The 15,063-nt window shown below is 35.7% G+C and overlaps 1 protein-coding gene across 2 annotated transcripts in view; it reads left to right on the forward strand.

Moving 5' to 3' along the window:
- Positions 1–15,063, forward strand: part of LOC124166963 — a 610,523-nt gene that overhangs the window by 590,394 nt on the left and 5,066 nt on the right. For both annotated transcript variants that reach the window (XM_046544703.1, XM_046544704.1), the window contains exons 10-11: positions 11,724–11,901; positions 14,177–14,313. In XM_046544703.1, the coding sequence (XP_046400659.1) occupies positions 11,724–11,901; positions 14,177–14,313 (315 nt within the window). The remainder of the gene's footprint in view (positions 1–11,723; positions 11,902–14,176; positions 14,314–15,063) is intronic.

The following is a 15,063-nucleotide window of genomic DNA, read 5'->3' on the forward strand; positions in this document are numbered from 1 at the left end:
CTATTCGTCACCTATTTATATATTGATAAATAATAACATCAATCAAGGGTGCATCCATTAATTACAGAAGGCGTTTAGAGGATGGAAGGGGTTAAGCCGATTCTCATCCGATCTCATGTGGGAGAGGGAGGGGTCCTGGCAAGTATAACGTATTTTTTTCCGCCAGAAATAGAGTGTATTTGCGATATTAGTAATCTTGAATAGTAATCCTAACCAATGAAATAAAAATAGTGAAACAAATTGTTTTTTTTTAACAAATCCAACGCAATTAGGTATAGGTTAATGCATTAATTCAGAAAATACGCCTTTTGAAGAATCCCACGTTAGATGAGAGGGAGGGGTTCGAGCCAAATCTCACGATATCCCACTGAGGGAGAAAGGGAGGGTTCAAAAATTGCCTAAATTATCTCCGATAATTATAGGAGGCCCCCTACTCGCACAACTCAGACTAATGCGCCAAATGATTATTTTCTTATAGCTTACTGGCTGAATGATTTGAGCATGGATAAAGAGAAAGCTTATAACGCACCTCGGCCGCGTCAAGTAATGTGATTCGGCGTGGCGTGAGATGTGGAACAAATGTGAAGGATATATACCTAGTTGACGTAGATATGAACAGACTAGCTGATATGAAAGTTAGGACGGAAGCAGAGTCAATCCGATCCCGTGATTTGCTGACCATAGGCAACTATGATTCCAATTCATGCTTAGCAAATGAAACTGCTTATGATACAAATGGAGGAGTAAAAAATCCAGCACGAGGAAAGTCATGAGGATACACGCGGTTCCGGATCGGTTTCTACTTTTTGGCTTCCTGTCGCTTGATGACGTAATTGCGATCTGGTCCGTGCTCGAATCAATCGGTGGCCTACGCAACTCGCAGACTGAATTGTGCCGGTGCGTTGATCTTCTTTACATGCTTGCATTTTAATTGGTAAATTGCTTTACTGAGCGTGGGCATTATTGCTTTTCGGGTGACCTGGAATCATGTTCCTGGTTCACTGAGTGCAAAAGAGGTGATTAAGTCCCTGAAACCGCCGCTACTAGCTCGAAGACATTACCATCCCTATTTCCTATTTCCGTCCGTAAGCAATTACCTTTTGCCGTAGTAGGCTCTATGCTTTCTCCCTAATAGATGCACTGCAGCTTACTTTATCCGCAACATATGTTTCATTTATGTGGGTTAAAAATTCTCTTCTGTTGGCGTTCCCCCACAGTGGTTTTTCCCGATAAGGACAAAAGTCAATATCCTTAGGTTTTTCCAACGTTAGTTCACATCTTATTACACTTTTTAAAATGTGACTTTGTTCACTTAACATTTTTTGTTGCTATTTAAAGAATATTTCTGGCTCTCTCGTTGTATTTTGACTTAATTTAATTTCAAGAGTAATTTTAAAATGTATTCCTCTGCAACTTTTTAATGGATGACGAAGAATGAGATGGAAGATGGGACTTTCTAGTCCCACTCTTGCCCTATAAATACGACTAATAATGTTATTATTTTTTCACGGCATTTTTGCTGGTTTTATACGAGGCACCAAGCACTTTTGTTCTTTTTTTCTCTGAGTTTAAAATTTTTTTGACTGTTCGACCTGTTAGATAGATCACGGGGGAATCTCTACTGTTCTGTAGATAGGTGAATCAAACAGAGTCCTCAAATGTCCGTAAAATTTTACACCACTCGTCAAAAAAAAAATTTAACCAGAATACCCTCCTGTGGCAGTTTACGGGAATTACTTCCACGCCAGGGGCTACCAGGGACACAAGCGCACCCCCGAATGGACACCTTCGCAAGGCTAATAACCTGGTATCCTTAGTAGAGATCATCCATCTCTACGAAGGGTCCCAGGTTACAACCCAGGGTCACCTTAGCGAGGTTTGACAGCCTTTTTTTTTTGACGTGTGGTGTCAAATTTTACGGGCATTTGAGAACCCAGTTTGATTCACCTGTTCGACATGAATTTTAAATTTCTGGTTTCTGTATAATAAGGAACGAGTATTTCGGTAATGCGATATTTTTGAGGGCTTGATGAATTAAGTGAGGCACTCCACCTGTGGGAGAGTTAATAATTGGTGTGATGTATACTTTCTCTGATTTCCATAATCTCTTTATTTCCTCTTTAAGCTCATCATATTTTTCCATTCTGGTGTAATAATTTATGTGATTTTTTGTGTATCAGGTACAGTAGCATCTATCAAGCATGCTGTATTTGGTTTTTATCGTGAATCACCAGATCAGAGGTATTTTGCTACAGATTGTTTTATCGGTGATAACTGATCGGTCGTGATAATCTTACAAAAATCCTTTTCAATGATATTTTTAGGTATTTGACTATAGTATGGTTTTAGGTTTTCTATTATTTTTTATTTAAAGAGCTTTATTATCTGAGCTGATTTATAATTTTTGCTCTATTTTTTTTTCTTTTTCACACCCCAAATGTTACTTATTAAATCCATTGAAATGTTTCAGACTCCACGTTTTATGATTCTGTCCATTCATCATTGTTTTACATTGGTTTATATCGAAAAAACATTAATGTAAATGAAATTATCCGTCCCATTTGAATAAAAATAATTTAATTAGTTCCTCAGCACCAATCAACGAAAGGGTGATTAATCGCTTCGGTTTCAACGTAACCTTCAATTGCCCGACTCATATCGTCGAAGAAAAAACTTCATCGCTATGCATATTAATGTCACTTTTAATCCAAATATGCGGTGGCCGTAATAAAATTATCTTTTGAAAACCACAATATAATACTTCATTTAAATTTTGGGACAGTTGATGATCCTCTCTCACTCAGTTGTGGTTTAAATTTAAAGAGGGCTTTATTTTCGGATATAAAACGCGTAGTCACTCACTGAACCTTCCTAGCTCACGTAGGGTTCAATATTGTCCATTTTTGCCCCTCTTGCTTAGTACCACTAGTTTATACTGCAGTACTCCCTTGAAGGTCACTGATGCAAGAAAACTCTTTTAAAAAAGAGTTACGTATCAACCTGGGATTTCTGAGACTCCTACCACCGAGTTGAACTGCATGGAATTTAGGATGTTTTTATTTCAATATGCACACGCCGTTAAATATTGAGCATCAACCATATTTTCCTTGATCTAGATTTATTTTCCGTTGATCTAGCTCCTACCACCGAAGTGAACTGTATTGAATTTAGGATGATTGTATTTTTATATGCACTCGCCGTCAAGTATTGGTCGATCATTCATATTTACCTTGGGGTAGCTTGATTGAAGCAAATTTTTGCGTATTAAAATTCGATTTTCATGGTAGATGAGTGTAAATTCATTATAAACTTTCCAATCTGCATTGACAGAAAATAGCCAAAACATTTTAATTAAATTCTATACTCGTATATTACAATGACAACTTATTTTGCCTATTTGTAGCAGGGCTATCTTGATTTTGAATGACTAGAATTGTTAAAATATTGCTCATGTTCACCGTATTGCTACACTTTCTATGTAAATTATAAGCATTATATTCCAAATACGTTCACTCAAGGCACTTAGATGCATGCAGATGAGACAGGTGCACGCCTCATTTTTTATGTAAACATTCTTATTAATGAGCAGTGATCTGCGCAGCCAGAAAACGCCCTATTGCTTTTGACTAAATCTGTTCTTTACTCACGTACCATAATTAATATAGCGTATATCTAACCAGTGTATCTTGCATACTGCTATCGAGCTCACCTTGGACGCATCGTTGCATTTTATACTTTGATTTTTTTAATTGAGTCTCTATAGTGTATAGTATTTCTCCACTTCATCTACCAAATATAATGCGATGAATCCAAAATATGTTTCCTAGAAACCACTCAATCGCATGCGGACCAGTGCCCCATTTTTATTGAAAGGAGCTTGCACGTACCACCATACAAAAAAAAAGGTGGCAGTGGTAAAAAAAAATGTGGCAGTTGTTGGAAAAAGGTAGTAGTGGTAAGTTTTGCATTTTTTTAATATTTTATAAAGCATAAACTGGCAGAGGAGGTGGTTATAAAACAAGATAATATGATAACTCTACTGTAATGATAGCAAGAAGTAAAATGTTTTACAGTTTAATATAATAATTTATTTCCAAGCTATAATGCCCGCTTATAACTTTTGAGTTTTACATTGAAATTCTTTTGGAATGCTAACTGTAAATCATTCAATGCCTGAGCTTTTTATCGACGCTTTGCTTAAATAGATTGTGCACATAAACTCGATTCAAAGGTTATCTGTTATCAGTATGCACCTGAACTAAATATTTCGACGGCAACAGCCTACCCACATTCGTTCATCCGACTCGAACGTGAAAAAAAAACCTTTCCTGGGATTACACTCTGAAGCGTGAAAGCCGGTGTTTGCTTTCATCTTGGCCAGATACCCCGTCCACTCCATTTCATATGCAGGATTTATTTTAAAGTAGTGGAAGGTGCACCGGAGAGCCCGCTTCGGGAGCATGCCTATTTACCGAATGACCATAGAGACCTGTTTTTCAGTGTCGAACCACGAGCTGCGGGTTGGCCAATTCTCTTTTGTGAGCAGATTCCGTGTATCATTCGCATTATAACTCCAGTGAAGTCTCTGGGAATACAAAATCGCGTACTTATCCATCCACAGAATCCACTTCAAATCGAGTATCTTCTACTCCTGATTTCGCTTCAATGTAGTACCATCTATTCCTCTTACCATTTCCCGATGTGCCTAGCGTGGGTCGGCGAAGTTGTTTTGTGCCCTTCAGCACACGTTAAATTTACTTGTTCGACAGTTGGATTCATTGTAACTTCACGATTACTGTATTGAAATTTTTATTGTTGTAAAAAGGTGGAAATGGCAAGTTTTTTATTGTTTTTAATATTCCAGAATAGATTAACTGGTAGAGGAGGCCGTCAAAATGCAAGATATGATATCATTACCGTACTACTAGCACGAAAGAAAAATCTTCTAAAGTGATAATTTACTTCTAAACAACAACTGCCCGCTAATAAGTTTGATTCTTGTAATTAAATTGCTTTGAAATGCTAACATTAAAGATTTCAATGCCTTGGCTTTTTATTAACGCTTTACTTAAATATGTTTTTCACATGACCCCGATTCAAAGGCTATCTATTATTAACATTTATCATCATTATAATATTCGTGTAGTGGTAAAAAGTCTAGTTTCATGCACTTGTCATGTCTAAAGGTGAATTGAAATGAAAGTTGAAATATCGAAAAATTTAGTTTTTACGTTTATGAAGTTCGTCTTTGTTAATCATGTACGCCGAGAGCCATACAAATCCTTTTGGTAGTTTACTACATTCTTTTACATACGATTTATGGCAATAAAAATAAATATCATACATTGAAAAAAATATTTATGCCACAATATCACTCATAAAATTCTATCTTTCACCGAACAAATACGGGGAAAACTTTTGAAATGCAAATGAAATATTTTAATTTACAAGTAACTTCGCTATCGCAATTTTGGAGTACCTACTAACTCCAATATTGCTGTAAAATTTCTCGGTAGGGAAGTTATATTTTTCCCGAAAACATTTTACCTTATTTTCCGCAACATCAAAGTTTTGAGGGAAAATCCATTTGTTCGTCGAGCATATTTAGGGTGAGGTGGTTGCGACAGCATTAATTAATGCTTTAAAACACCCTGTGAATTATAATACGTGAAAAATCGCCTTTTAAGCATTGTCTCTCGAAAGGTACGTTTCACCTAAGTCGGCCATGTGTAGAAGATTGAACGTGTCATTTGGCTTCATCCGAATATATTACCGCCGTTACCATAGCACGTCCCTGATTTTAAACAACCGTTTTCGGTGTTACCTTGCTATCAATTCTTTTGACATATCGTGACGAATGCTGGCGACTATTTCTGCGGGAATGGTTGATATATTAATGGTTAATATCAACGTAATATCGAACTGCTGGCCAATGTTTAACTAACAAATCATCAATTCCTTCTTTAAGAAAACATTTTAAAAATACCAACGGAACATAGAACTTCGGGAAAATTATTAACTATGAAATCATAAAACTATTTTTACTCCCAAAAATATGATTATTACTGTAATTTCAGGGTGAAACATTGAAATATGTGTAAAGTTTATTTTGGTAATTGAATTAGAAAGTCATTATTTTTCTTTTAACTTTTCATATGAAAATTCTCGAAGCACTCGCGTTTTTAGAAAGGAAAGTCTTGTTTTGACGTGGAACTGGCATGAACTTTGCGACAAAGACAATCTCCTCTTCAAAGGCTACCATTTCAATGGATTACGTAGGTGGAATTGGTGGCATGACTTTTCAGAAATAATCATTTCACATTAACTTTGGCGATTTCTTCCTGAAAAGTAAGGTTTTTTTAATATTTTGAGTCAAAATAAATTGCAGCATTCACTGAGACAAAGGTTCAAATTTTCAGGAAAATCTCTTAATCTAAATGATTACAGACAAAGGATACAGAGGACAAATTAGTCTTTATAATTAGAAAAAAATATGTATGTAGATATGAAAAGAATTAACGTGGTAATGAGGTAAAAATAAATGTGTAATGAGCTCTTTTGATACCTGACGGTTCATTAAAAGCAAGTCAAGGCATTGAATTTATTACAGTTATATATTTATACATAGCTGATATTTTACTTGACCATAATGCATGGCAAACTAAATTATTAAATAGCCATCAATATAGTACGGACGTACAATAATGTTTAAACTGCAGCCACAGACGCCTTTGATAAATTAGGTCGATATTTTCAACTCGACCACGATATTGGGAACCGATGTGCAGCAACAGCGTGGCCTGTAATATGCAATTATGGTGCTGCAGATTAAGTGCCTTTATGCTGAAAGTAAAATTTCCACTTTTAAAGCCAAATGAACCAGAATTCGAGTCGATAAATTCCCCTCATGTTTCGCCCTTTCACCTGATTTTATCGGATACTCATGTGGTTAACCCCAAAGAGAACGCTTTGAACGTTAAGCGAGTCAAAAATTCACTTCACCCATTCAAATGAATTTCACCTATCAGAAGGCATTAATATAAATATTTCAAAGTGTATTTCAAACGTTATGAAATCTGCTCGGCTACTTTATGTACCTTAGTTTACGTTCCTGGATCATTTAATCTCATGGCATTCTTTCATTTAGATTTCGGTGTAATTCTTTTTTCCCCGCATTCTCTCCTTTGTATCAAAGGTTAAACGTGCATTTTTTATTCATGATTGCATTCAGGGCCTTTCATCCTCTTTGGGGAAGTTTCCCTGTTGATGTTCTTTTGTTTAAAAAGGCACTCATTTTTGTCTCCACCTATATTGCTTTACAATTTATCTATCTCATAGAGCCATTACGAGATCAAAAAATCATGAGGAAATCAATAAAAAATATAATTATCCACCAAAATAATTTAATCAATCATTTTCTCTACCTAAAAACGTATTTTGATGAATAGCAAATACATTTATTTCATAAAAGTATGGTAAGTGCATGTATATAAGAAAAGTTCTTCGTAATTGTAGCTATTTGTGGACAGTTATAACATAGTATTATCCTTTGAATAAAAATCTAAATTAGGGTTTGTATCTAGAAATACAAATCTATCAAATTATTCTGGCGGTATAATCTCTAACCTTTTTTTGGCCGTTGTGTTCATAAATTAACATTTCACTATCTCCACTGCAATCATCAAAACGGTATTTGTGTACTATCTAGTATGATATAAATTTCAATTGGCGAGACGTTTGTAGCCTTAAAGGCATTTTTTATGTGTGCCAATTTCTCTAAAAACTGTCATACAAATCTAATGAGTATTAACACCGATAACAGAGATTTAGAAACATTTTAACGCATAGACAGTCAAAGAGTAATAAATACTAATACACAATTGACCCTACTTCCAGCCCCAGAATGGCATAAAAAGAAAAATACTTGGTTGTTAAAATGAGCGAAAGATGTTAAAAATGCTGTACGATTTTACACTATTTATTTTTTGTTAGATATCTTGAAATAGATGTAAAATTTGCATAAAATTTGAGGAACATTATGAAGTGGCATGCGTGTAAATGATACAAATAAGAGAAAATATTCAAAAATTCTAAACATTTACAGGCCTAATATATATTCCCTTGGAAACAGGTCATAGGCAATATTGAAATGTAGCCTAGTAGTTACGGTGTACGACTCTTCGATAGTACAACCAATGAGGGCTCAGGGGAGCCCTTCGAGGATACAACACACCGGGGGCGGGAACCAAGCCCGTGGCTTATACGCCCAGACACCTGGGGAGGGGAAGGAAAGGAAGGAAAAAGGATAGAGGAGCCGCCGCGATAGGAGCCTATCGACGCCTCAGGGAAAGGAAAGGGAAGGAAGGGACTGGACGAGGGAACGACACCTCAACGCTATAGAAGCGAAGAGGGTCCTACTATTAGCGAAACTAAGCATAAGCAATTAATGTTCTAACGACCTTGGAAGATTATTCTATGAGGAGGAATAATCCAACGATCAGATCGTTAGATCTTCGATAGTACAGAGAGTTTGAGGGTTCGAGGTGAACCCTTCGAAGGATACAACGCACCGGGGCCGGGAACCAAGACTGTGGCTTATACGCCCAGACACCCGGGGAGGGGAAGGAAGGGAAGGAAAAAGGATAGAGGCGCCGCCGCGATGGGAGCCCGCCGACGCCTCTGGGAAAGGATAGGTACGGAAGAGACGGGACGAGGGAAAAACACCCCAACGCTATAGAAGCGAAGGGGGCCCTACTATTAGCGAAACCAAGCATAAGCAATTAATGTTCTAGCGATCCTAGTGGATTTTCCTATGAGGAAAAAAAATTCATCGATCGAATCGCTTTCTTCGATAGTACAATAATACTGTTATGATGATTGGAGTGGAGATAATGAAATGTTAATTTATGAAAACAACGGCCAATTAAAGGTTAGAGATTAAACCGCCAAAAGAATTTGGTAGAGTTGCACTTCAACCCAGTTTTGTGACACACTCCTTGTAAGGCTAATTCTTAAAATTCTTATATACATGTACTTACAATATTTTTAATGAAATGATCCCTATTTATCGAAATGCCTTATTTTCGGTGCAGAGTAAATCATGAATTACATTATCTGGGTGGATTAATATACACGGTGTTTCCAAAAGAAAATAACTTTAAAAATCTATAATTCTGCAGAGAATATATGGAGAGCTAAGCTCTATCCGTCGTCTAATTAAGGAAGCTCTTAAATTCTAAAGCGCAAAAGTTCTAAAATTCTATGCTCATTGCTCATTTGCTCGCTTGAGGCACTGTTGACGTCAGCCAATGACAATGCAGTTCATCACTGGCGTCCAAGAAACCCCGAACTCGTTCCCTGACATTTTTCCTTATACTACTTTAAGGATGTGGTATTTCGACCACATCTACCATTAAGCATTGATGACCTGAAACAACTAATAGCAGCAGCTATCCAAGTTGTTACGCCCGATATGCTATTAAGAGTGTGGAACAAGTTTGAGTGCCTATCGGGTTGATATCGCTCATGTGTCTGGGGGGTCATATTGAAGATCTGCGAACTTATTTTCACATGTAAAAAAGCCTTTTTAAATATTCTTTATAATGATTAATAATACAAATTTCTATCCCGTTTCTTTGATTAAATACATGTTTTTAAATCCGTGGTATCCTTTTGGAATAATCTTGTTTTTTATTTATTGTTATCATTAAAATATATTATCATTATATTAAATAAATAAATGGTAGAGCAATGTAAGGCTGCTTGGTGGATTACTATAAGTTATATTTATAATAGTGGTGTAATTAAAAGTTAAATAAACGAAAAACCTTACAATTAAGAGAGTCCTATGCTCTATGGGTACATTTAACGTACCAAATATTTAACCTTTGGCATATGAATTTTCTCTTTAAGACACTGTGAAAAATAGTCTTGAAAACATGCGAAGAAAAGTTAAGCCTAGAGTTTCGCGGTGGCTTTGCTATACGTCGAGCAGGTAAGTGGCTCCTTGTTCGTCTTCTTGGGTTTACCCTGTGGCTTAAGATCACGTTAGGCCTTGGCAAGGGATTCTAAAACCAGCTAAGTCTCTAGTACTGCTTTGAAAATTTCTAGGCCTATGTCAGAGAAGTGGGTCATAGCCTTCGTCTTTCTCTAGACGGAAGGGAATTTATACTTAGTTCAAAGCTTCTTACCTTGCATTTTCTTCTACCTAAGGCATATCTTCTACCGAAAGATACAGTTCGATTACAATTTAGCTGTTTTTAGTGGTTTTTGTTTCCTCCTCTTTGATGAATGAAGAAGTAAGGCTTCGAAGTATAATCTTTCTCAGGTTATCCACTCATCTGTGGTTTCAGAGTTGAAGCCACAGATGAGTGAATTTCATTGATTCAAGGTAATGGGGTGTGAGGCCTGTTGCTTTCCTTACGTCGCTAGGCACTTCGAAGATATTTTTGGGATGTGCGAAATCCTCATTCGGGATTTCAACCCGATATAAAGAACTCAGATCCTTTCGGTCGGAAGTCAACTACTTTACCTCCGAGGATCCCCTACATTTTACAAGTAGCAAAATTTAGACACCGAATTATCGTGAATATTAATTATAAATACAATTTAGCTCAACAATATTCATATCCACAGTTTTAGTACAATCTTTAATTTATACTCTCGGAGTCTGCGTTAAATTCCAATGCATTTACAATTATACAGAGAAATATCATGTAGCTGAAATCTGCATTTTCACTATTCACGAAAATTCTATACCTGCAGCGAATGGACGTTGATTAAAAAATGATCACCAGTTTTGGCTCATGAGAGCTTTAGAGGTTTAGTGCCCATAAAATCACCTACCCTAAGGGAGTAACTGCTACACATGGTTCACTTGTTCGAATTATTTTGGTGAATTTACAATTTTTTCATCTTCCAAAGTTTCCATGGCTAAAGTTTATTTACATTCTATATTAGGTTGAGTCACATATTTTCCTAATTTTTTGTGATATACGGGTGATTTCCTGTATAATCCTCTGGCGCTTTTTTATTTATTTCCTTAAGGTTTTGTGCTAATGACCACTATGCAAAAATAATTGGTTGATTACTTTAACCCCAGTGGTTTGGTATTACGTAGTTTGATACCCTGTCTGGTTGTAATGTGACTATTTATTGTATTGATATAATAATCATATCCACAGTTTTAGTACAATCTTTAATTTATACTCTCGGAGTTTGCGTTAAAATCCGATGTAGTATCAATTATACAGAGAAATATCGTGTAGCAGAAATCTGCATTTTCACTCTTCACGAAAATTCGATACCTGCAGCGAAGAGACGTTGATTAAAAAATGATCAACAATTTTGGCTCATTAGAGCTTTAGAGGTTTAGTGCCCAAAATATCACCTACCCGAAGGGAATACCTGCTACACATGGTTTAGTTGTTCGATTTATTTAGAATAATATACTATTTTTTCATCGGCCAGCGTTTCCATGACTAAAGTTTACTTATATTCTATATTAGGTTGAGTCACATATTTTCCTAATTTTTTGTGATATACAGGTGATTTCCTGTATAATCCTCTGGCGCTTTTTTATTTATTTCCTTTAGGTTTTGTGCTAATGACCACTATGCAAAAATAATTGATTAATCACTTTAACCCCAGTGGTTTGGCATTACGTGGTTTGATACCCTTTCTGGTTGTAATGTGACTATTTATTGTTTTTCTTTCTTTTTCAGTTCCCAAGGTGGAAATAGTGGATGAGCGTGGTGTGGCGATCGTGGACAAGTTCTACAAGGCGGGGAGCACGATTGAGCTGAAGTGCGTGATCAGCCAAGTGCCGCACCCATCGAGTTACGTCACTTGGAAGCACGGGCAGAGGATGCTCAACTACGACACGTCGCGGGGAGGCATCAGGTGAGAAAACCTACCAGCACAGAGGAGACTCCAGTAGCCCACATTCAATAAATATCATTCGTTGAATTGTACGCGTATAACTTCCTTGATAGTAAAAAGTATCTGCTGTCTTATGAAATCGTTTCAGGCTTCATTTGGTGGAAGTTTGAAAGAACATAAATGGTAATTTCCACGCTTTTTAATTCCAAAACTCAACAACCGACACGATGTGTCAAATGGGTCACACTCAACAACCCAAAAACCGACCGTTTTTTACACAATGTGTCATTTTCAAAATGAAATGTGCCTTGAAAATGAAACAATGTGTTGAAACCTGGGTCGGTTGTTGATTTTTGCAATTAAAAGGGTGTGAAAATTACCATTTATGTTTTTTTTTCATCGTGAAACTTTTTTCTATGTCTAATCACTGCTACGTTGTACAATTCTATCAGTTAGTAAGTAAAAATGGAGCATTGCAGGAGATCCAGAATCAGTATCTATTTCTTCTTTTAAGTAACATATAATTAAACCAACAAAAGAAGTTAGAATTTGAACCTATCGCCAATTATTGGCACATATATTTGATCCAGTAGCAAAGAATAATTAATATATAATAATAATATATATAATTTATTCCATTTACAATCAAATATTACATTTTAGAACATACTTAAATAATTTTGGAATGTATAGGTACCCCTTTGAGTAGTTTTGGGGCTACCATCTTAAACTTTTTACATAGGTCTGGTGCTAGCACACATGAGAAGTAAAATTTCTTTGTATTCAGTTATTTGTTCTATTGCCGATTGCATTCATTATTACAAAACGTATTTCAAATATTTGGACAAGGATAACTATTTTTCTTATATAAACGCATAATTACATGTTAGTATTATAATTCTTCAGCAATCAAGCACACAAAGAGTAGGGTAATATTTAAAGACTTGGCTTCGGGTTTCCTGGAGTCAATGACTGAAAATAAAAGGGAATTGCTTAAAACAGAAAGGGAATATTGGTATTTTATATTATGATGCGTATTAATACGTAACAAGCGAATGAACTGAAAAGCGCATAAACGAACATCTATAAGCTTAATAGCTCCGTAAATGTAAAAGTTTAGTCTCAATATGGATTTAATTTACCTTCATATAGAAATTACTTTTTTGGATTTATTACACTTTTTTGTGAAAGAGAAATATATTTTGCATGCATTCGCTCTTTAAATTTTATTTTCCAAACGCATGTAAATTGAATTGAAAATCATTTTTCATCCTTAGAGCGCAAATAAATAAAGTGAATTAATTTATATTTTTTATGCTATGAAATCAAAATAATATAATGATCTTTGTTTTCATTCCGCTTCTCATGGTTTAGTAATTCATTTCTTGATACAAAATGTTTTAGGCCTGACATTTAGTTTTCCGCATTTGTTTGTTCTGCTTTCAATATCTTTCATTGTCCTTGGACACACTGCTTTTAATCGCCCCCAAGCAGTCACGTAGGCGGAAATTTGGTCCAGGGGGTGGGGTGCTTGGCTGGTATTCTGGTTGCATATATTGGTATTTTTTTATTTATTTTTTTTTTCAATTTCCACGCTTCGGAAAAAAATAAATTTCATCAAATAAACAAAATGTTGTCTAAATAATGCTGAAATTTATATTTAAAGTTGAGCCTCACTTACACGACCCTCGGTAACACGAAAGCCTCATTTTCGAGTGCAATTGTCAAATCCCATGTTGAATTAACCTCTATTACGCCACTATTATTATTTAAACAACCTCAATAATACAAATATTTTTTCAATTCACAAACAAACAAACAAACTGTTTCCGCGCAAACTTTGAGAATAAGGCCTGATATAGTAAATTAGTAGAGTAATGTTTCACTCGTTGCTTTTCTCATATTTCTGTTGACCTCATAAAAACGCAAATGTCAACGAAAACAAGCTAATTTCCATGGCTTTCCAAGTTATATAAGATATTTAGTGATTCCATTCACCTCAATAACACAAATGATAGCCTAAGTTACATTTAGACACTTTTTATCGAGGTTCTACCGAATATATATGCTTTACCGAAACTCCCATACTACCAGACCGTTACTTAACATTTCCATGCGTATTATTATTGTTGTTTAGTTAGTAATTAATATTGAACGCGAACACATTTTGGAAGAGGGATATATGTTCCATATTCGTTTTAAATATGTCCTTGATATGGGCATGTTTAACGGAATCCTAATTTACTAAGGACCTTGTGTTTTTTTCCATTTCATGAATATATTTCCCATTTTTTAGCGTCAAGACGGACATTCTCACGGGAGGTGCTATGAGCCGTCTGTACATCGCCAATGCCAACAAGCAAGACTCCGGGAACTACACTTGTGCGCTGGCGGACGTCGCTGAGACAACGGTCTACGTCCACGTCCTCAACGGTTGGTTGAATCAAACTCTTAAAAACTCCTACTCAGCAAACAATGATCATTCTTATGCTAAATTAGGATGGCTGAGAAAAAAACCTTTTTTTGCAATTTACCAGTGCGGTTCAATTTTGTGTTATAGTTTCCCTAGGAATAAAACTACCGAAAAAGATTACACAATATTTGATCCGGCCGAATTGCGTTTGAAAATTTCGGTGGTATCAAATCAAAAATTACCTAATTTTTCTGGTTTTTGTCCAGGTTTCTACGGTAGGAAATTCGGTATCAGTAAATAATTAACTAAATTGTTCTAAATAATACTGTTTCTATTGACATTTTTTTAAACTAACCTTTCTAATGAAATTCATCGCATCCTTCTAATGAAAAAATAATAAAAATTGAAATGGTAACATATTGTTAAAAAGTAACTTTATCTCAGTTTAACTACATTATTCCCATATTTGAGAAAAATTGTCACCGGAAGTCACAGTAGTTCGTCATGATCATTATTAGCATGCGTCATCTTCAGCGAAATGTCTTTGATGAGAAAAAACGCCCTTACAGGCAGTGAAATTGGCAATTTTATGAATTTCATGAAAATTTTAACCTCATAGGTTGGTATTGCCTGTCATAGTGCGATCACTTCTCCAAACATTGTAACAAAGACTTGGCTAGTGCCCGAAACGTCGTGGAATGAGAAATATCTTTACAAGGGATTGTAAATTGGGCTTTGCTAGATATATTGCCGAAGTAAATTATGGTAGA

This window comes from Ischnura elegans, chromosome 10, assembly GCF_921293095.1.
Source record: "Ischnura elegans chromosome 10, ioIscEleg1.1, whole genome shotgun sequence".
NCBI lineage: Eukaryota > Metazoa > Arthropoda > Insecta > Odonata > Coenagrionidae > Ischnura > Ischnura elegans.